This window comes from Coffea arabica, chromosome 9e (genome assembly GCF_036785885.1).
Source record: "Coffea arabica cultivar ET-39 chromosome 9e, Coffea Arabica ET-39 HiFi, whole genome shotgun sequence".
Taxonomy (NCBI): domain Eukaryota; kingdom Viridiplantae; phylum Streptophyta; class Magnoliopsida; order Gentianales; family Rubiaceae; genus Coffea; species Coffea arabica.
The window spans coordinates 1,123,829-1,147,980 of NC_092327.1; the positions used below are offsets into that span (position 1 = coordinate 1,123,829).

At 35.0% G+C, this 24,152-nt stretch overlaps 1 protein-coding gene across 1 annotated transcript; it reads right to left on the minus strand.

Annotated features, from left to right (window-relative positions):
• Positions 1-15,049: 15,049 nt before the first annotated feature.
• LOC113709221 (SH3 domain-containing protein 3-like) lies at positions 15,050-23,068 on the minus strand. Its single transcript, XM_027231929.2, has 10 exons — positions 22,771-23,068; positions 22,336-22,458; positions 21,124-21,193; positions 20,812-20,957; positions 18,969-19,070; positions 18,614-18,811; positions 18,477-18,539; positions 18,307-18,396; positions 18,147-18,221; positions 15,050-15,365 (listed from the first exon to the last, which is right to left on the minus strand). The coding sequence occupies exons 1-10, from the start codon at positions 22,828-22,830 to the stop codon at positions 15,246-15,248; spliced, it is 1,047 nt and encodes a 348-aa protein (XP_027087730.1). The 5' UTR covers positions 22,831-23,068; the 3' UTR covers positions 15,050-15,245.
• Positions 23,069-24,152: the final 1,084 nt, after the last annotated feature.

The window sequence follows — 24,152 nt, forward strand, 5'->3', positions numbered from 1 at the left end:
AATGGTTAGAAAACGTGTTTGTAGTATAAGTATAAAAAAATATTTCTCTTCTTTTTTTCTTTTTTTTTTTTTGAAAATGACTAATCGAAACGTACCTAGTTGGAGGAAAAAAAATATGTATACACCTAAAATTTGATGGCCTTATAGGTCTTTTGCTCTTCTTTCCATTTGCCCTTTCTTCTTTCCAAAATTTTGTCATATCCTTTTTGTTGGTTCACGTCATTTAAGGTGGAAGAATGGCAAGTTTCCCCTTTTCCCTTTCAATCCTGCGAAATAGGCTTAACATAGCATTAATTATGTGATTTCATTTGGTTTTTTTGCCGTAATATTATCAACCCCCCACCCCCACAATCTAAGCGCAGGGAGGGCTTGGCCTTAAATTTCTTTCTAGACAAGTGCAATTCATGTATAAGCATCTAATCTAAATTATCCTTTATAGGACAAGGAAATCCACCAAAAAAAAGGGGGTTAAGGAGGATTAATATTGTATTTCTAATTTCCTAAAACATAAAGATACAAAAAAAAAAAAAAAAAAACTGAGGCTCCAAAATTGGGGTCTTGGAACGAACTGCTCATTGCTGCGTGAGAAAAGTGTGGATCCTTTTTTATCAAACTCTGCTACATTGCCTCAACCTCTAGGGGTACCCAATGGTTTCTTGGCCAGAGTCTCCACTGAAAAAATTCCTCCGGTAGAAAGCTCTTTAATGGCTAGTATGGGAGCATAGGATATAAAAGAAAAGATGAGAAAACTTAAGTTAGGAAAGAAAAGAAAAGAAGAGAAAAGAATTGTAGCGATTTTGATATTATTTGAGAGGTTAAAAAAGAAATAGAATGATTTAGGATATATATATCATTAAAATTTTGTTTAGTGCTCATCTAAAGGTAGAATTGATATTTCGAAAAAATTTTGGGCTTTCTTCGACGTTTCGTTCGTTCAAATTAGGCCATAAGTGGGTAAAAAAATTTTTCAACTCAAGCAGCACTCTAAATCCCTCCAAATCAGGTCAAATCCTTTGTTTTTTGTCGTGAGTAAACTCACAAATGAAAGAAAAATATTCCTTCCTCCCACTTTTTTTCCTATTCCTATCAAATCCTATCTGCCAAACTAGCTATAAAAGATCTTTGTATATTGCCTCTTCGACTATAAGCTTTCTACAGCTTTCGATCAATGACAGGGTGTCGGGCCTGTGCAATAATAAAAACCTACTCAACTAAAATTAATTTTTGTAAATAGTGATAAGCAGGGTCGAATCCACAGGGATTAGGTGTAACTGTTTCTTTTCAAATTCACAGTAACCAGGGGGTATTTTTGTGTAGAATGTGACAATCAAATAAATGCAAATAAAATCCAAGAAACTACTAAAAATTAAATAACAATTTACTAAAGTCAAATGAATGATAACTAATGATCTAGCCAAGAAATAACTTCAGTAATAGTTCACCTAATTGATCATTGAAACAAAGGCAATTCCAATTATTTACTAATAAATAGGTTATAACTGTCAAACAAGCGATGACAGTCAACTTCTCCTTACTGTGTGCCGGTGATTAAGGTACGCCCGTTAATCACTGCCCTAATTGAGAAATAATCTTAGGTACGCCCGTAAAATTTAATTCCCCAATTGCCTTACGTATTAGAGGAGCCCTATTCTAACCAAATAACGCACTACCAGGGTTATTTTATATTAGCCCGCGTATTCTCCTGACACAAATCTAATCATACCAGTTGACACTATTTTGAGTCAATTAAACAATTACGAGTTTAATGCCCTAATTGATAATAGATTATCAAGTTAACTAATTATCCAGATCCAAAACAATCAATTAATTAAATAATCGTAAGTACTGCAATCAAAGAATATTCGAATACCAATAAATAATAGGAAAAGATAAAATTAAATCGATCTCACAATTTTTAGACAAGCCAAAACCTCCGTTGTCCCTTGACTAGAGTGAGAAAATTAGTTCATATTTGATGGATAAAATCCACAGGAAATTGAAGCAACGGTAGCGGCCATTGGCCTTGTTCGTGAGAATTTAATTTGTTCGATTGAATAAGGAAAAACCAGCGACTACACAGAATGATTCAATTCTTCGTAAGGCTCCTGACATGCGTAGGAGAACTCCACTGCCAAAAGCTAAGAAGGAAAAGTCCAAAAAGAAAAAGCTAAGTTAGAGGTCTTTATATGAAGAAGGAAAAGCTACTACGGTGACAAAAGAAAAGTCAAAACTCAAAGATTAAAGGTAGTGCTCATCCCCTGTTCCTAATTCCAATGTTTTAAAAATCAGATCGTTAATTGAACCGGTGAAATGAAAGGGTTGAGGTTCAACCGATCGGACCGATTCAACTTTGGTTCAATGAATTTTAAAAAAAATAATTTATATAAATATATATATGCACAAAATAAGACATGTAATAGACTAATTTAATACTTTACATGATAAAAAGTTTACTATTTTTGAATAACTTGGATTTTTAAAAATAAATTATTTATTTTTGAATTATAAGTTAAAACAAATAAATTTCATCTCAATTTCAATTATATCTACCAAAAAATCTTAAATCCAACCCAAAAATATCACAATATTTTGAAATTATACAAAATTCACGTCTATGAGAATTTAGATATTGTGAACTTAAATTTTAATTTACGTTTTGGGATTTAAATATTGCAATTTAAAAAAGAAAATTTGGATTTCGAAAGAAGTCAATAGAATCGAAAATAGAAATGCAAACTTGATAAGAAACAAAAAATGAGATAAAAGTAAGTGGTTGTGGCATTAAATAATTTGGGTTGAGAAAAATAATTCTTTTTTAACTTTTTTAATTTAATGGACAAAAATAAAATTAAAAGATGTAAGAAAACATCAATAAATTAAAAATAAAGATGTTTGATTAAAAAGAGAGTGACAAAAGAAAAGAGGATAGAGAAAAAGAGAGAGAGAGTTGAAGATTAAAAAAAAAGAGCCATGAGAAGATGAGATTTTATAAGAAAAATGGAAAAAAGAAATATTAGTGTTTGTTTTATATAAATAAGTTATAAAAAAAATTAATAAGATGTGATAGTATAATGGTTACTATATTGGTCATCTATTACAAACGTGATGAGTTCAAATCTTGAAAGCTACATTTTGTAAAACGTCAAAAAAAAAAAAGGAAAACTTGAAAACCCGAAAAAACCGGTTCAATCCGGTTTCGACGGTTTTACGGTTGGACTAGTTTTCTAGCATGGTCAACCCTAACAACGAACCGAACCGGACTGGGATAAACTCTGTGACTTGGACTTCTTTTCTGTAAAATTAGCACTTGTTATCTTATTTTCGTTCTACTCCCTGAAATAAATGCAAAATACTAAAAGTGAGTAAAATTCAACAATTAATCCACATCGGATCAGGTAATAGGGAAAAATAATAATAAAATAAATGATAAAATTGCAACCTATCAATTCCCCCACACCTAAACCATGCTTGTTCTCAAGTATGAGAACAGTAAACAAACACCAATATTTGATAATGGCCATTGCTCCATCTACCATATTACCAAGATATCAAGGAAAAAACATATATCAAGCAGCGGTGATCAAAATCCGAGAAACACCACCCCGGTTAGCTTCTAAACCACAGACTCCTTCAATTCCAGGTTAACTAATCTAAGAAAAAGGAATGACGCACAATATCAGCAAGTGGTCCAAATATTAACCAAAATCTCAACATTAGATCCATAAATCGGCAAGCTAACTTCTGTCACACACTAACACCACTTTCATTTTTTGTTTTTCACGTTTTCGAATTTTTTCCTCTTTTTTTTTTGTTGATAACACAAAAAACTTGGTCTCTAGCCATTGGAGCCTTTTGACACGAACTCCAGCATTTTTAAGATGAAGGAGCCCGGTTACTCAACTCTTATCGCTATATGACCACGCACTCATTGAAATTACTATTTTTTGACGCGAAAATCGACACTTTAGGTGAGGATCCCCGGTTACTCAGTAGTAAAGACTAGCGGAGTACAGTCAACTTTATTCACAGCCAAATAACACAATAATTCAAAATAACACAGCAAAAAAAAAAAAAATTAGCAGCAGCTAGCCTCATTTCTTCAAACATGGAGAACTAGAGTTAATAACCAGACTAATTCACATGAAAATGCCAACAATCATTCCCTATGTCTAGAAAAGTTAATCAAAAATCATAAAAGTCACACAGTCCTCGCTATTTACCAAAGAGATATTCTCGAACTCAACCACATCCACTTGATACACTTTCATCACTAAAACTTGGCAATAGCAGACATAGAGTCAACAATCCAATATCAAACTTTGGTATTCATTAAAAAAAGAAAGTAAACGAAGACTAGACAAATAACAAACTAAAAACAAAAGAAGAACATCTGAAAACTAAAAACTAGAAAAACTAGCACCATAACTGCTCCCCCCACACCTAAATCCTATATTGCCCTCAATGGAGGTAATAAAGTAAATAAAGTGAAGAGGACAATGAAACTTCCCTCTCGAGTGGCTGAGGGGTAGGCGGGAACGGTGGAGGGAAACCGATGTAGTGGAAGTACGCATCCAAGTTCTGAGACATCATAACTCAATTCAACCAACAAATGCAAAACTCTGTCCACCCAAAATCTCAACAAAGTCTCCAATTGGACAGTGAATGTCGCAACGCAAAATCGACAATTCCAGCAATAGCAGATCAAAATTCGGACAAGAACAAAGCAGGGCAACTACCGCAACCAGTGCCACTGGTGAACGCACCGAAATCACTTGATAAATCACTTGATAAATCCAAACACACCGATCAGTACCGAAAATTTGAAGAAATCAAAATGAGAATCAATTGGTAATCAATTCCCAAATCACCCCCCAAATACTCCCAAACAAATGAACTGCCAAAGGCAACGACAATGACCAACCCAAAAATGCTTATAGAAGCCCCAAACAAAGCACAAGTGAAAAACAAGCTAGTCACCTTCTACTATTATGCACCAAGGAACCCAAGAAAACGGCAACACAATCCAGCAATTTGAGACCCAGAAAAAGATTAACGAGGGAGAAATTTCAATACCTCCACCTGTCAAAGATGGACAGGTGGTGAGACGAGCGAGGCTGCTGGTGGAGGCGTGCGAGAGGTGGAGTGTGAGCTGCGTGGCTGGAGGGTACAAAGACCGTGGGTGACGGCACGGCTACGGAGCTTGGAGGCGGTGGGGTGAGTAATGCTGGTGCGATGGCGGCGCGGCTCGCGGTCTTCAGCAGCGGCGGTGGCGCGACAGTTGGAGGCGGCTGGCGCGGTCTCGATGAAGGAGGAGGCGGCAAGGAGAGAGAACGACGAGGAGAGACGCGCGTCGCCTGGGCTTCGGACACCGATAGCGGCAGCGGGCAGGGGAAAAAGAGAGTTGCGAGGAGAGGGAGAGACTGGAGGTGTTGGAGAGAGATTGGAGATGCGGACACCAGGAGAGGGTGGAGAGTAGGCGCACTGTGGTGATGAGAGTGGAAGGCGGCGATGGACAACGGCGCGGCTACGGATTGAAAAGGCGGCCGCGTGCGGAGTTTCGGTCGCACAAGAGGAAGAAACAAGGGAGAAGAACGAAAGAAAAGAGGAAGAAAGAAAGAAAGGAAAGAAAGGAAGAAAAATAAAAGAGAAAAATAAAAATAAAATAGATTTTGGTTTTTTCTTTTTTTCTTTTTTTTTCGAGAATGTTGATTTTCAAAATTTGAAGTTACGGCTAAACAGGAAAAAAGATTTTCAAAACATTTTTTTAAAAAAAAATTTTTAATTTTTAATTTTTTAATTTTTTTTAGGCAAAATGTATTATTTCAAAATTTGAAATTAAAAGGAAATCAAAATTTTCTGAGGTTTTGAATGCCCGTCTTTTCCGCGAATATGACGCGGGCACATCATGAAGGAACGAAGTGAAGAGTTTTCCAGGTGACTTGACGCGGGCACGTCATGAGGGTCAGAACCCTTCTGACGATGAGCTCTTCGGATGACTTGATGCGGGCACGTAAAGGAGATCGAAACCCTTTTTACTAAGCACCAGGAAATCGCAATGTGCCATGCGCCCAGTTGATGCGGGCGCGTCATGTCAAATAGTTAGCTACGAATCATCAAAAACGAAAATTGAAGCAAAAAATCAGTCAAACTCAAAAAAAACATATTTAAACTATCAAACAAAATCGAACAAATAACTAAAAGAAATTGGGTTGCCTCCCAATGAGGGCCTTTCTTTTACGTCTTTGACTAAACATTGTCATGTTTGTTCAGGGAGGATAAAATCTTGTGGCTCGTTTTAATACTTCATCCTCTATATAATTCTGATAACCCTCGTAAATAGAGTAATTCTTGAGCACACGAGCTACAGTCTTCCATGGACTAGTAAATGGTGCCAAACAAGTCAACGATAATTTGAATTCTCCATTCACTTCTCCCTCACGTGCATTTATTGGTCTAAGATATCTTGCCATCGCTACTCTTAATTTTTTCCTGTCATGAAATTCAAAATTTTCTGGTTTAATAAAGTCAATTTCGCTAACAGGAATTGAAGAATAAGAGTTAGGAGAATATTGATTAAGGAATGGAGGAGATGTCACCGCATTTGGAGATTGTTCATTGGATTCATTCACTTGAACGAGTTGATACTGAAGTCTCATTTCTTGCATTTCAGCTTCCTTTTCAACTGCATCTTTAGATCCGTTTTCTTGAAACTCTTGCAGTTCCATGTTATTTGCCCGGATAATTGCACTCTCATCTTTTTCAAGGTTGATGTTGGTCTGTGAGGGTAATTCTTCACACATGTGAGAAGCTAATTGCATTATCCTGGATGTCAATAGATGCAATTGATCCGCCATCCTCGATGTCAATAGTTGCACTTGATCCGCCATATTACGAATACTCGTTTGTGTCTCCTGATGAAATTGATATGTATTAGTAGCTAGTAATTCAATCATTTCTTCAAGAGACATACCTGATATGGATGGTGGTTATTGAGACTCTTACTGTTGAAAATCCATTGGCCCGGTCGCACAATTAAAATTGAAATTATCCCACCATCCTTGATCATACCTGTTTGAGTAAAGGTCATACCACGTTTGAAATCGAGGTGAAAAATCTCCAAAAGTATCAATTAGAACACTTAGGTTACCTTGAAATGCAGGGCATATGTCGGTTGAATAACTTGAAGCAAAATAAGTTCCACAATTTGCAACAGCCAATTGATCATTAGGAAAAACACGAGTCTCATAACCCTATTCAGGAATAAAGTCCAGTCTATCATCAAAATACGGAATGTTAGCAGCCATAAACTATATAAAAAAATAAGAGAAAAATAAATAGAAAATGAAAACAAGATGAACTCAAAAAGAAACAAATTAACTCGGTACCAGTCCCCAGCAACGGCGCCAAAAATTGACAGGGTATTGGGCCTGTACAATAATAAAAACCTGCTCAACTAAAGTTAATTTTTGTAAATAGTGGTAAGTAAGGTCGAATCCACAGGGATTGGGTGTAACTATTTCTTTTCAAATTCACAGTAACCAGGGGGGTATTTTTGTGTAGAAGGTAACAATCAAATAAATGTAAATAAAATCCAAGAAACTACTAAAAATTAAATAATAATTTACTAAAGTCAAATGAATGATAACTAATGATCTAGCCAAGAAATAACTTCAACAATGGTTCACCTAATTGATCATTGAAATAAAGGCAATTCCAATTACTTACTAATAAATAGGTTATAACTGTCAAACAAGCGATGACAGTCAACCCCTCCTTACTGTGCCGATGATTAAGGTACACCCGTTAATCACTGTCCTAATTGAAAAATAATCTTAGGTACGCCCGTAAGATTTAATTCCCCAATTGCCTTACATATTAGAGGAACTCTATTCTAATCAAATAACGTACTACCAGGGTTATTTTAGATTAACCCGCGTATTCCCCTGACACAAATCTAATCATACCAGTTGACACTATTTTGAAGCAATTAAACAATTACGGGTTTAATGCCCTAATTGACAATAGATTATAAAGTTAATTAATTATCCAGATCCAAGACAATCAATTAATTAAATAATCATAAGTACTGTAATCAAGGAATATGCGAATATCAATAAATAATAGAAAAAAATAAAATTAAATCGATTTCACAATTTTTAGGCGAACCAAAGTCTCCGTTGTTCCTTGACTAGAGTAAAAAAATTAGTTCATATTTAATGAACAAAATCCACAGGAAATTGAAGCAACAGTAGCGGCCATTGGCCTTGTTCGTGAGAATTCAATTTGTTCGATTGAATAAGGAAAAACCAGCAACTACAGAGAATGATTCAATTCTCCGTAAGGCTCCTGACATGCTTAGTAAAACTCCACTACCAAAAGCTAAGAAGGAAAAGTCCAAAAAGAAAAAGCTAAGCTAGAGGTCTTTATATGAAGAAGGAAAAGCTACTACGGTGACAAAAGAAAAGTCAAAGCTCAAAGATTAAAGGTAGTGCTCATCCCCTGTTCCTAATTCTAATTTTCTTCTCTAATCTCTTAGATATGCGGCGGCTCCCCGGAAAAAAAAGGCTCTCTGCGCTCTCCTCCCCAGCAATTACCAAAATGGGCAGAAGTTTTCCTTTGCCAACAATGCCCCTGGGATAAGCTCTGTGACTTGAACTCCTTTTCTGTAAAATTGGCACTTGTTATCCTATTTTCGTTCGACTCCCTGAAATAAATGCAAAATACTAAAAGTGAGTAGAATCCAACAATTAATCCACATTGGGTCAGGTAATAGGAAAAAATAATAATAAAATAAATGATAAAATTGCAATCTATCAATTCATCAATGCGTACAACTAGAGAAGAAAACAGACGGAGCACGCACTTAGGATGCGGTGTGACGGGAGGAAAGGATTTATTTATGGTTAATTCCATTTGACAGCCTCCAACTATACCCAAATTTTTGCTTTGATCCTTAAAACTTTAATATGGATACTTTAGTTCTTAAACTATAAAATTTGTCTCACTTAAGTAAATATCATTAAGGAAGTGAGATAGATTTTATGCCTATCTGGGTATACTTTAGGGACTAAATTTGAACATATTTTATACATTAGGGATTAAAATGGACAAGTTCTAAGATTGGCAAGTGGCGAATCTTTGGCATTTCTTCCCCTTTTCCTTTCAATCCAGCGAAATAGGCTTAACATAGCATTAATTATGCGATTTCATTTGGTTTTTTGCCGTAATATTATCAATCTAAGCGCACGAAGGGCTTGGCCTTAAATTTCTTTCTAGACAAGTGCAATTCATGTATAAGCATCTAATCTAAATTATCCTTTATAGGACAAGGAAATCCACCAAAAAAAAGGGGGTTAAGGAGGATTAATATTGTATTTCTAATTTCCTAAAACATAAAGATACAAAAAAAAAAAAAAAAAACTGAGCCTCCAAAACAACCATATCTATACGAGGGTTGGGGTCTTGGAACGAACTGCTCATTGCTGCGTGAGAAAAGTGTGGATCCTTCTTTATCAAACTCTGCTACATTGCCTCAACCTCCAGGGGTACCCAATGGATTCTCAGCCAGTGTCTCCATTGAAAAAATTCCTCCGGTGGGAAGCTCTTTAATGGCTAGTATGGGAGCATAGGATATAAAAGAAAAGATGAGAAAACTTAAGTTATGAAAGAAAAGAAAATAAGAGAAAAGAATTGTAGCGATTTTGATGTTATTTGGGAGTTTAGGAAAGAAAATTGAATAATTTTGAATATATATGTCAGTAAAATTTAGTTTGATGCTCATCTAAGGATAGAATTGGTATTGTGAAAAAATTTTAGGCTTTCTTTGACATTCAATCTAAATCAGGCCATAAGCAGGCGGAAAAATTTTCCAACTGTAACAGCACACTAAATCCCTCCAAATTAGGCCAAATCCTTTGTTTTCTGTCATGAGTAAACTCACAAATGAAAGAAAAATATTTCTTCCTCCCACTTTCTTTTCTTTTCCTATCAAATCCCATCTCCCAAACTAGCTATAAAAGATCTTTGTCCATTGCCTCTTGGACTATAGCTTTCTACAGCTTTCGATCAATGCGTCCAACTAGAAAAGAAAACGGGCGGGCGAGCACGGAGCACATACTTAGGATGCGCTATGATGGGAGGAAAGGATTTATTTATGGTTAATTCCATTTTATACCCTCCAACTATACCCAAATTTTCACTTTGATCCTTAAAACTTTAATATGGATACTTTAGTTCTTAAACTATAAAATTTGTCTCACTTAAGTAAATATCATTAAGGAAGTGAGATAGATTTTATGTCTATGGGTATACTTTAGGGACTAAATTTGAGCATATTTAATACATTAGGGATTAAAATGGACAAGTTCTATACTTTAGAAACTAAAGTATGACAAATTTTATAATTTAGAGATTAAAGTGTCATATTTTGAAATTTAAAATTCAAAGCGAGAATTCGGAGGTTTAGTGCAAACAATGCAGATCAATTGTTGACTTTTCTTCCACTTTATATTGAATTTGAGAAAAGTCTAAACTGCTAAGTTTTGATTGTAGTAGGCTATGAACCTAAAATTTATGTTCGGCAAACGTGCGCCTAACTTTGTTTCCAAGAAATTAATGTGTAACTCCATTTAGGAGAGCTTCATAGGCAAACGTATATGGTTTTTAAGTCAAATTCTAATTAATATCTCTTCAACAAAGATAAAATGTTCTGAAGTTCAGGCTTTTAAAAAGGATTGTTATATTTTTCTTTCCTTATGAAACATAAAGGACACCAAAATTTAGGCTCCAAAGAAGGGGTCTGCTAGAGAATTCTTGATTTGTGGGCCTAAACCGTTTTGTATACGTTTTGTGCTTCCACTAGATTGCCTAACTTGTTTCCACGGAATTTGTATTCAAACAATAATGAAAATGTTGATTAGCATCAAAAAGTAGGATTTCAGTTAGATGCATTAGAGCCAATCCAAACTCCAATGCATGTCCATGATATGCAATTAAAATATAGGGATAATTTAGGATACTAATGATCACAGGATTTAACAAAACAAACTAGTCATCTCTTTTGACATGACGTTTGCTATAATTCTTGAGATTTTGAACGAAAAAATTTCAAATTTTGCCTTTTTTCCCTCCTTTCTTTCAAATATTCAAATATTTTTTTGTTCAAAATCACAAGAATTATAGCAAACATCATGTTAAAAGGGATGACTAGTCCATTCTACTGAATCTTGTGATCATTAGTGGAGTTTTGTTGCTTATTTGTATTATCTAATTTATTAAATGTAAACTTTTTGAGTGGTGAAATGTGTATATTAATTATTTTTAACTTTTAATTATTTTTATTCTTCTATTAATACAAATTATATGCATGCATAAGAGGTATTTATGGAATAAAAGTTTCATCTCTCTCCTTAAAATACTTTTTAATGTTACTTTTTCTAATTGGACTAATTTTGTTATCAAAAACTTAATCTCAAGGGAGGTTTGTATAATTTTACAAACTTCAGGGTTGTCAAAAACCTTAGAGGAGGTTTCTAAAATTATCCCTAAAATTTATGAATTCAAAAGTTAAGAGACAATATGCTACAAAGAATAATAAAAAACAAAAGAGGGATCGAGAATAACATAAATTTAATACAATTATTCTTTTCAAGTGACAAAATTAATCTAAAAGTGCCGTTCATAAGAAAACATAATGTTATATTCAACTAATTCTATTTTATTTAAAAATTTCATCACCATCTAACACTCAGCCTTGCATGTGCTTGAAACTCCTCCCATTTTGTTTGTTTCTCTATATAAGTAAATATATGTTGCTATGCAATTTGAATTTTGCTTTTAATCACTTCTAGTCATTTGCATATAGTGATTTAAAAGGAAAAAAGAACATTAGCAATTTGGGCAAAACTTGACCATTTAAATGCCTTTTAATGATCTAATTCAGTTGGTAGGATTGTTACTAAAATCCCCTCCCTTTCCCTTCTTCACTTTTGAGGCTTACAGTCTCGCTTGAACAAAAATGAATAAAATTTGTTGGATCTGAATTACAGACAAGAAAGGCAACGGCTTTAAACCATGTTAGAATTTGTCATTTTTGGAAATTTTAAAACTTCATAGAGATGTACATTAAAAAAGAGATTAATATTTTATGCACTAGTAGCATAGAGATTTTTTTTGACACTAATCGATGTAGATGTCACGTGTACAAAAACTGAATTTTAAATTTAAATGAAAATCATTAGTATGTATATAATCCCACTAGTGTAATGAAATTCTTGCAACGCTGATAGTGTATTAAAAAAAATATTATCCAAAAAGTATCATCTATTTTGCCTTGGGGTAATTTTGGCATTTAATATGTGATAGAAGGCTAATTATGCTATCATATTTGTGAATATTTTTTTTTTAATTTTGGCAAAATATTATATTAATTGATAGACTTTACTTTACTCATATTTTGTTTTTTATATTAATTTTTAAAAAGTTAGTTACCATTCAAATGAGTTACAAGTGAAATTTTCTGTCAATATGACGTGGGCACGTCTTCTTTTGCGGTAACATCTGGATACCTTGGGATTTGAAGTGGCCCGCCCGCATCCCATGAAATTGTCGCTGATTAGTTGGAACTCTTGCAAGATGTTGTTAATTCCTAATTCAAACAAATCTTCTCGTTTTATTTTGTATTAGGAATGCCCAAGTAGGATAAAAGACTAAGGAAGGGATCTTTTTCTTTCCTCGTGCGAATAGGAGACTAGCCGGTTTAAGTCCAGACTTTTCTTTTTTCTTTTTCTTTTTTGAGTAAACCCTAATAGTATTTCTTTTGGCGACGCTTTCATTAAATTATCCTTTTGCACCAAAATAACACCTAGACCATCTTTTTATTATAAGACCTGGACCATTTTTTATTAAGTCACCAAATAGACAAATCCTGTCTCAAGATCAATTTCATTAGCAGATTTGGAACACCGGATTTTATTCTTGCTCTTAAAATTCAACAAACATAAACCAAAGAAATTAGAAATATGAAAGTTGTTATATTAACCCTAAATAGCATAGACAAGGAAAACCTGTCACAGTGTATACACCGTCATGAATCCAACGATGATAGTGTATACACCGTCAGTGTAGGAAAGATTTACTCTATTCTTAAATAGAATAACAAAATAAGACCGACAGAATCCAACACCATTTTAAGTAATAATCGTAATCTTTTATTTGCTTTAAAGGTTGCCTCCTTTTTACTAAACTAGTTTCATGAGGACCTAAGGTCCTTTCTCCTTTATCAGGTGGAGGCCTCTTTTTTTTTTAAGCCCTTTTTGTGACTGTTTTAGAAGTTCATTTGAGATCAATGTTTGTGTCAAATATAATATATATATATATATATGTGCCCTTGACGTAGTTGATAAATTTTGTTATACTTTCATTACTATTTGATAGATTTTAAGAGAATGGTGAGTAATAAGACAATAATGATAGGTCTAAACGTGTGTTACGTGTACGAAGAAAACGATTAAAATATATGAAAAGAATCCCCCGAATTTGAAAACCGAAAGAAAATAATACTAGTCATTAAATAGATTTTAACATGAAATTGTTCATAGGCTTCAAAATGAAACCAGAAAAAGAGGGGGGGGGGGGGGGAGGAGATTAAACAGTTGCTGGTGTTTGCTGCATCTTGTGGGCATGTATTAGCACAGGACATCCCTAGTGCTTTTGTTGATTCCCAGTCTTAGCTTTTATTTTGGATATTCAGGATTCTAAAGTTAGCTATTACTTCCATAATAATGGAAATTGGCATTAGTCCTTAAACTTCATAGAAGAATGAGTGATTGCAAATCTCAAAATTGTCTACTTTTAGATTTTTGCTATGTGTTGAATATGAAAGGAATTCCGGGCTAAGGGTGGCAAGAAGATTGTGCAATCTCTCAACCAATTCATTCCATCCCTTTTCTGGGTAGAACTTGCCTGATTGGTTCTACCTTTCCAGTACTTTTTGGCTCAAGGATAGAAGTTGTGAAATAAGCTCATTCAAGAATCATATTGAAGTTGTTGACGTTTACATCCTGCAGCTTCTTAAGAAATGAAATTGCCAACATAGGGTTAAAAAGTATGACCAAGCTACTAATAAATTGACTAAAAGAATTTCGTTAGAGTTCAAAGTTAATTGAGAAAAAAATGAACAACTCTACAGCTAGTTAACCTATTTTATTAGTGCTCGGTGAGTATAAATTCTTTTAGCTGAAGTAGGCTGAGTTTGATTACCATTTGTCTAATAAGAGCTTATTCAAACTTGAACAAATGATCAAAATCTCAAGCTATCAAATAGCAAAACTTCAACATATGTACAAACTTCTGAACCATTGAAAAATGTTGAAGAGGCTATTTACCATTCATTCAAAGATGAGAAAGTTCTTCGTTAACACAAATCAAAATATTTGGCTCTGCTCAATTCAATTAATTCTTTTGGAATAATGACTGGTTAGTAGCCACAATAGCTGCAAGGCTACTATAATATTTTCAGAGAACACCCTTCTCATTTTGGATGGAGTATACAAACGTAAGCTTTTTGATCTTGTTTTACAACATTTCTTTTGACACAAACTTGATTTGGTTGCATCCTTATCAACACATGCATGTTCTCAGATTTAACATTCTTTCTAAACCAATTTCAGCAGCATAACACTAAATCAGCTGCTATCACCACACAATGTCTCTAACTTAGAAAAGCTTAAAAGCCCCTTAATCCAGCCATAAGCATCAGAACTCTTTCCAACAATAGGCACAACAATACCCATGCACATTAACGTATACATCTAAAGGTTGCACAGATGCTTGTGCAGTCAACCCACTAGACGTAGCAACACTCAGAGAAGAACAACCAGAATGGCAATGTATCAAATTTGTGTTCTCTCTTCTGTTTCAGATAGAGCAAAAAAATAAGAAAGAATAGGAAATTCATAGAGACCATTTTCTCATGAAATAGTTTTCCAGATTATGTGATACCATGTAACAACAAAAAAAATACAGATAGATTCTACATGTCACCCAAAACGATGCAAACTAAAGATACATGCATTTCAAGTATACGTCAATATTCTGCTTACTTTCTAATCTCATCAAAATAGAATAAGGAACATGGAATAAACAACCATTATCTAACACTACCAAATTGGAGCTGTATTAAATAGAGACAGACTAATTGCATTTCAAACCAGGAAGGGAATTCAATTCACCAGCCAAATGTATAACTAGAAAACTTCTGCTGCCCCAGTGTCTGTTGGAATGCGGTGACGTCTTTCCACATATGAAGATGGAAACCAACCAGCTTTACCTCTGCATTCCCCCTCTGACCATCCCGATGGGCTTACCTGGACAAGTCTTGAAACTTTAGAACACTATACAAGTAAACTAGTACGATTTCTGTTGAAGATATTACTGCTCAATTTCATAATAGTGCATTATCAATTAGCTAAATACAAAATCAATTTAGTTACAACCAACCAAAAAAACAAAGTTTTGGTTCATGAAGCATTTTAAAATGTGATCATTGCATGGAGCATTACATACACGCAAGCATGATCACTAGGGTAAAGTGAATGTATGTGCAACTTTAACCTTAATACCCCATATCTGTCAAAAAGGAAGCGCATTGTGTTACATGCCACATCTGTCATTCCTCAACCCACCTCCCAATTATCATTAATTATTTTGCTTCTTATTTTTACATTCCTTAGGAAAAGAGTATCTTCTGAGTAGTATCAACTAAAGCTTGCTTGATCTCTTGGAAATAATTTTTGGTGCAAATAAAGCTTAATTCCATTTTGGTTACATAAAATGTGCATAGTTAACCACTAGGGCAACTTGTTACATGCCCCCTTCCCTCTTTCCCTCAAATTGATTGCTCGGTGAACATAAGCTATTTGTCCTGTGCTTCTGTGCTCCTTAGAAACAGACAGCATTGCACTTTCCTGTTAATTACAAGCACAACCTCCATGGACTCAAACTGGTTTATGGTGGGTTTATGGGATAAGATTCACTTCTCAAATTTTGATTTTCAGTGTCGCTTGCTCTGAGTTTTACAGTTTACATAAGTTCAATCCCAAACACTCTCTTCTCAGTTTAGATCAGGTCATCCTGTTGTGCCTTTGTATTCTATAGAAGAATCTCAAACTAATCAACTTTTCCACTTACTGTTTTTATAGTGACTAAAGAGTGCACTGGCTAGATCTTCTGGAATTACAGTTCTGCATAGAGTTTGACTTGATTTTGGTTTTGGCTGATAATCTTGTGGATTCAGATCTCTAAAGAGAGTAATTTCAGCAAACGAATGCTCTCAACAAAGAACACAAAATCAGAACAACGGACAAATCCAGACCAATTCAGAATCACTCTTTATCTAATTCAGAATCATCTGTATGCTTATGGCTTACCCCAACAAAGATTGAGAAAACTTGCACAAAATTGAACTAATCTCCCTAAAACCATAGGATAATAAGGATAAATTAACCAACATAACTTCTTTAAGTCAGTTTTAACTCAAGATTGAACTCATTATTGCTCTTTTATCATATTCTTTCATCTTTCTTTATTTTTTGTTATTTTACATTTACAAAATTGTACTTTGAGGTTTATCAAAATTAAGTGGCTTCCCCTATGGTTTTCATCATTACAAAGATTGACCTCCCTTGTATATGCAAAATGCCAGTAACCATCATGTATACTCAAACCAAACTTCCAAAAGCAAAAAGAGAAGAACAAGAAATGCCACAATCCAACTACCATGTCCCCCTTTCCCCCACTCCCCAAATCATAGTCTCCTCCTTCAACTGCCCTCCCTTCTCCACTCCCATCTTTGCCTGACCTCCTACCCCCCTGCCACCATGCAATATCCAAACCCCCTTGACCAGCCCATCCCCTCCCTGCCCAGCCCCCCACCCTCCTTCCTTTGCAGCCATTTGTCACAGGCTCGCAACCTTCTCCTCAACCAACCGTCTCCACATCAACAACAAATGCAAGGCTAGATACACAAACATACAGAAAAAACACATTGTACAAGAAGCCAAATCATATTGATATATAACTGGAAATTGACCATTAAGTATGCAACACTTGTGTCCTAATGCAAAACTAATATGTTAACATAAAGATCTAAAACTTGGTAATCTTTATTCTGCACAGAGGTAGGATAAGGGGACTGGTGGCTTAAGAGGTGATTGAAACTTATGTCCTAGGAGTTAGACATCAGAAGAGGAGGCAATGAAATGAGGAGTTTGTGTTGTTGAATTTTATTTGCAATGCAGATGTGGGGGATCGTCATGGGGTGGACTGTATTCTGAGTGGGAGTCTGGGTGTTAAGGGTCCTATTTGGGGCCAGGCAGCGAGGGGAGCGGCGGGCCAGTGGCTGTAGGAGATGGAACAATTTCGCAGATTGCACTAGGGCTTTTCAGGGAAAAGAGAGGCATGGAGCAAGGACTTGCTCTATTGACCAGAGGGAGCAGAAGCTGGTGGTCAGAATGAAAGAAGGGTGGTTGGGGAAAATACTTTCTACTTAATAAGTTCTAGCAAGGTATTTTAAGATATTTAGTATGGATTTCCTGTCCATATCACCTCCAGATTTATGTTTTGTAGCTTGAACAGTGAAAATTAAGGCTCTAAAACTAATTATCGAAGGCGCAGTAAGATTAAATTTCCACAGCTATAGTATAGAACTTACACTTGAAAAGATTTTTGACATAATGTATAATTTATTAAGAATTCGTCAGCGCAAATTTTCAAATTCTAAAAGGCATTCTTATTATCAAAATCTTAAAGGAAAAGGACAAGTTTTTGGATCTTGGGCAGCCAGGCCCCTCCCAGGTTCACCCCAGCCCAGGAGAGCTTTGTGAAAGATATCTTTTTGTTTTCTGTTATGGACAAAATGAGGAATTCTATTTCCTGAATGATATTCTGTTTCTTGATAACAGGGAGTATAAGTTGTCATAGAGAATGAAAGGCAACCACTCGTCAGCAGCTTCAAGGGTTCTCTAGGGTTGGGGAATGTCTTTGCTCTGGCACTTATAGGTATAGTTTACCTAATTCTATCTGATCTGTAAAGCTAAACCTCAATTAAAAGAAACAGGAACAAGAAATTAACTTGAGAGTGAAGCAACCTGTCGAACAACAATGAAATCCCCCACTGCCAAGCTCAGCTCCTTCTCAGTCTCAGCATCAAAAGCATGCCTAGCCTGCACGAAACAAGTACAAGTGAGCAAATCCTGCTTTACTAATAATTGAAAGACAAATGCTATAAGTGTACAAATAACTAGTTACCTCAGCCAGAAAGTATTTGGTTTTCTCAGATCCATGATCAGGTGCAATTACAGGAGGAGCAGCTTCTTTCCGTTGCTTATCTGATACCAACTGTTGCCATAAAAATTATATGAACCAAAATTTTTTGCTCATTAAACATCCTTTCATCAAAAAAGAAATGCATTACCGACCTCAGCTTCAATCTGACCAAGAATAGCAGCTATCCTCTCGTAATATATTTTTTCTCCTTCGACCTTAAAACAAAATTCATAATTAACCACCAAAGCAACTTCAATATCCCAACAGCATGGTAACAGATCTTTCATACCATTGCTACAAGCCTCTGAAAAGTTAGCCTCTGCTGCTGAGCTTCTACAGAACTCAATGCTGTAGCTGCTTCTTTGCCTAGTACTGCCATGTTTGCTCTGAGCTCCTGCATTCTAGCTTCAGCTGCATGCAGCTTTGCTACATTTTCTGGAATTGGAGCTTCCCTTACTCGTGCTTGTCTTCTAGAAACCTCCGCCGCCTGTTCGCTTTTTGAAATTCATTCATGCTTTTCTGGTTAAAATACTCATATTCTAAAGCAAAAAAGCTGAGATTTTATGAATAATCAAAAACAGGTTATACCAAGATTTCTAATACCTGCTCAAAAGCAAAAAAAAAAAAAAAAGGATCTGTAATACCTGGGTCTCAGCTTCTTGTCTCATTCGACTATAACGTTGAGCAAGATGCCGAGCTTCTTCCAAAGGTGAGCCTGTTGTCATTGCTCGCAAGGGTTCTAAAACCTGGTTACAAAAGAATATTTTGTAGCCATAAATTAATGACATGTAGTTATAAAAGCAATAGTTGCACTTCTAATTGCATGCAAATATCAACCTATATAGTCTTTATTCTAAATTGTACTAGAAAAATCTCTTGTATTGATAATTGATATCTTTTCATGGTAATTTATAGTATGGAATTTCTTGTAACAATCACTGGTACAACTTAACCAATCAAGATAACTGAGAAAAAGAAAATCACAGCTGTAAATGCAACAGAAGCTAAATTTGGGTAGAGGGAAAGACAAATAGAACATTAGATGACAGCAGAATGCATAGGTACTTGAATCCAACAGGACTGAAAAGAATGGTACTAGAAGTCAGAAAAACAACCAAACTCATCAATATATTCGGGCTAAAAAGAAGAAGTACTAAAGTAACCAGGATCATAGCATCATAAACCGATAGATAAACAAGTACCAACTCCAAACCCACCCAAATGCAGCTGACCACATTTAATGGAACTTTAGAGTTATGTGTTTGTCACACTGCTGTAAGCACTTAAAAGTCGCACATTGTACAGGCTCCAGCATAAAGATCCAAAACCAGACAATCATCTTTTATGACAAGTCGGACAAATACTCAGCAAGTTTCTTCTTTGACACATTGTACAGACTCCAGCATAAAGATCCACAACCAGACAATCATCTTTTATGACAAGTCGGGCAAATACTCAGCAAGTTTCTTCTTTGACACATGAGCTTTTATCTAGCGGTCCTAGCTTAACTAATATGCGCTTAAATTGAACAAGGAATTAATACAAGGTCAATGGTAGAGCACTGATTTTGTGGCATGAACGGGCATGACTAAAACGGTTTTTTACCTAAACTAAATCATAGTCACTAGTCTTTCTATCTATCAATTTTTTCTTATCATCAGAGTTGAAATAATGCTCACATTCAGTGGTAAATAGTGCTCTCTCCTAAGTTTCTTCTTACTTTTATCTTATGCAACTTATATTCTGTAATCAGCATTTCTGCAATGTCCTCCACCAATATCTATCATTTTAACCGTATGCAAATGAAAGCTTGTATCCTACACTGTTATTAAACTACAGAAACTCAATATCTTAACAACTGGTACAGGTCAATTGATTGATAACCTTAAGACAGAGAAAAACCAGCATTCTGATATATGATAGAAGTTAATCCTAATGCCTATGTAGAAGGAAAGAAAAGTAAAAGATCAATTGATCTTCTCCACAGAGGAGCATCTAAGATAATTGCGCATAAGCCGGTAATAAAAGTTGGACATAATGGATAGATGATCATCAATCACTTCAGTTATACAAGGGGGACCAAAAGAGGGGCAAAAATGACAAACCTCCTACGGTAATCATTTTAGATTTTCTTTTTGGAAATTGTCAACACGGTTATCAGCTTCAACCTCTTCTGTGCCAACAGTGTTAGCCAGCCAACTTTAAATTTGACATTTTTGGATGAAGGAACTTAAATCCATTACTTTTCAGCAAGATTTCAACCCAATAAGCAAGGATAAAAGCATAGTCTCAACAATATATAAAATGATAGAGCAGGGTGAATGGTTGACAGACGATTGTGAATAAAGTGAAACAATTCTTAACACAGTATTAATTGTGAATACTCAGCAACTTCAGCTAGTTTAGAAGACATGTATGCTAACGCCACATCTTTACAGCTACTTTGTCTACCATAGAAATTCTAATTCAGTTATGCAGACAACCAACCTCTGAAAACAACATCCTGTTCAGGTCTTCCTGCTCCTTTTCCACATGTTTACAAGCATCACCATAGATTGTTGCAGCCTTACCTAGGATTTCATCATGACCATTCTCAACTCCATATTTGCAACAATCTTCAGATAATTTATTGCCTAAACAAAATTTCAAAGCAAACAAAGTGAGATAATTCTGATAGCACAAATGGGCCATCAAGAAGAAAAAGGACCAGTTCAAATATAAACGTTTAAGACCCTACTTTTAGATACATTCCTGAATAGATATACCATAAAAGAAGTTCAGAGAAGATCAAATTCAAACCTGCTTCAATATGCTTATACCCTATGGCTGTAAATGTTTCGGCTGCTTTAACGATTTCTTTCTGAAAATCCTGCATGGATAAATGTTGATATTCAATTAAAGCAAATATAGTATGAAAGATTTTAAACTTTGAAAAAGAGGTAATCTAAGCTAGATATTATAGGAATGTAAGAATGGTTATAGAAGCTCAGAACCCTCAAACTCATTGATCAAATAAGTGATCTCAAAATCTGCTAAAGCACTATACTTGGAATGCAGCAGTTTACCAATTACCACCCTTTTGGTTTCTGTTCATGGGTTCATGGTCCTCATGAAAAGAATTACCTTACTGTTAACCAAAATGAACAGAGAATTAAATTGTCATAATGTGAAACTGAGGTATATAACATTAGTGCTTTTTTATTGTATTATAAAGAGATACCAAGTTATCAGTAATATACAGATCAATTGAGATTCTGCTACACAAACCGTTTTTTAATACATGTCAATTGCAATCAAAATATTCCAACTAAAATTCCATCTATGTACAAAGCAAAACCAAATTTAACTGAAAACTAATTCTTTAAGAAAGTAATTTAGGTGCACAACACAGTTACACTTAGACACAAGGTCCAGCCAGCAAAAATCCAGTGAAAATGCAAACACTGCCCTTTTCAATTATGGCCTCCAATGTCACTCCGTCCAATCAAATAAATGAAATTCTGATGACTTTGGACTCCGAAGTTCAAAATTTGATTTCATATACATATTAAAAGTAAGTGTCAGTCATCATAGGCAAATCAGGGACAGAACAAACTAGAAAACGGTAGTTTTAGATTGGTAACAGTGCTTGGGGTAGAAGCAGAGATCAAATGCCAGAGTATTAATCCCATCAATTGCCTGAGAATAAGTGTTTTGAAAAAGTTCACCAAATGAGCCCAACATTTCAATGATTTTTAAAGTGTCAATTAAGCATTTGATTGATCACATCTATATAACAACAAGACCAGATGAATAAATAGGGCCACAACAAATACATTGGGACAACAAGACCAGATGAATGCTCAATCAAAACTGAGCAACTAACTCAGGCATACAAGAAGTAACCTGATCCAACATCCCACAATCAATAATCACGCCAAATAACCTCGTGAAATTCAAATAATCTACATGGAATTTCATTAACGAACTAGCATCAAACTGTGATTAGTGCAATATCAAGAAAATGTTTACCCTTCCAGCACGAGTAGACCTGTACAGTTTCTCCAATTGCTGATGCCTTTGCATCTCCACTTCATCAATTACCATCACATCTGAACTCTCATATCCGCTGCCACTGAATTGCTTTATCACAGCCTGAAAGTTCCATTTTTTTTTCTATCTTCATTAAATGTAAACGAATAAAATTGCCAAACCCGCTACAGAATTCAGTATCAACCATCAACCCAAAAATCCAAAACCTCTCTAGAAAGCAAATCACTTATATTCTTGATATATGAGAAAGAAACCCTTCTGGACAAAATGTTTAATCTTATGATCAATCCCAGAAAATATGCACTTATGCAATCCAATTTTGCTACTGGATCAAGAGCCACTCAAAATTTCACACATTTTCCTGGGCAAATAATTCAGGGTATTGGCATATAGAAAAATAAAAAATAGGGGTACCTGCTGCTGTTTGGCAACTTGTTCTCGGAGCTTGCTGGCCTGCTTTCTCAAGGCATCCATTGCTTCTGCTTGCAGCTCCCTCCCTTCCGCCCAGTCAGTGTGTGTTGTGCGTGTTTTAGGACTTTGGAAGAGTTTTGTCCGAGAGTAGAGACTGAAAAGAGTTCTTGAAACATACGTTGCTAAGATCTACTGACAGGTCATCTGCGAATTTTTGTTAATTAGTAAAAACGGTCCGTTAGCATGACCAATTCATTGAAAGGGTGAATTTGAACTGTTCATTTTGTGAGGACTTATGTACCAAATCTTCCATTTAATATACAGAAATCAATGGGCATTTTCTTGGGGTGTCCTTTAAAAAACTTGATAGTGGAAAAAGTTTTTTTGAAAAAAAATGAGTGTTGTTTAAGGGGTTTCTTTATTTATTTATTTATTTTTTGGAGGGAGGGGTTAAAACTTTCTCTCCTTCTCTAACCCGTAAGAATCGTTTAGAATATTTATGAACTTTAGAATTGAAAAAACCTTTTCTCATTTTTGAAAATCCCATCCCTCACAAAATTTTAAGGAAACCTCTTTCTAATTATCCTAGAATGTCCAAAGTTATTAAAGTCAAATCCTGTGAGGCCCCGAAATTCTATTGAGCTTTTCTTTTTTTCCTTTTCTTTCTTCACTATTTCTTCCTTCTTTATCTTGTCTTGGCCAAAATTCTTGAGGGGAAAACCAACTCCAATTTCAAGCCTTGATTTCTAGCTTGATTAGTGAGAGAAAACAAGAGAAAACCCTAGTCTACTCCAGCAAACCTTGAATCAAACTTGGAAAGAAACTATTGGAGAAGTTTTGGAGGAAGAAACCCTTGAGTACTTCTTGCTTGGCTGTCCATCTAAGGTTTTGGAGGTAAAGAGGCGAATTTTCATAGAAATCTTCCCTTATCTTTGAATTTATTTGATATATGATATTACAGAAGCTAAAGGAAGGACTTGTACAATGGATTTCATGATTTTCAGGTTATGTTGTGAATTTTCAACTTTGTTTTGTGGGATTTGAGAGGTAAACTTGATAGCAATCTTATCTTTCTTCACTTGTTTTTGCATCTAATTAATGGATGATACTCTATAAGGTAAAAGGCATGACTTTTACAGAAGATTTCATGGTTTGTCAAGATTATGTTGCAATTTTTAGCTTTGGTGCATAATCTAGCTAGTTTAGTTTAGAATTTTGAATATGTGAAATTTTGATGGATTTGTTTGCTAAGAAAATGGTTCATATATGTCATGACATGATATCATGATTGATAGTGGTTTCGCCAAAAAAATAAGGTTGGAAGTTGGAAGTTTTGTTAGAAAATTTGGAAAAAACTTGCTATAATTTCTATTAGAGTTGGCCAG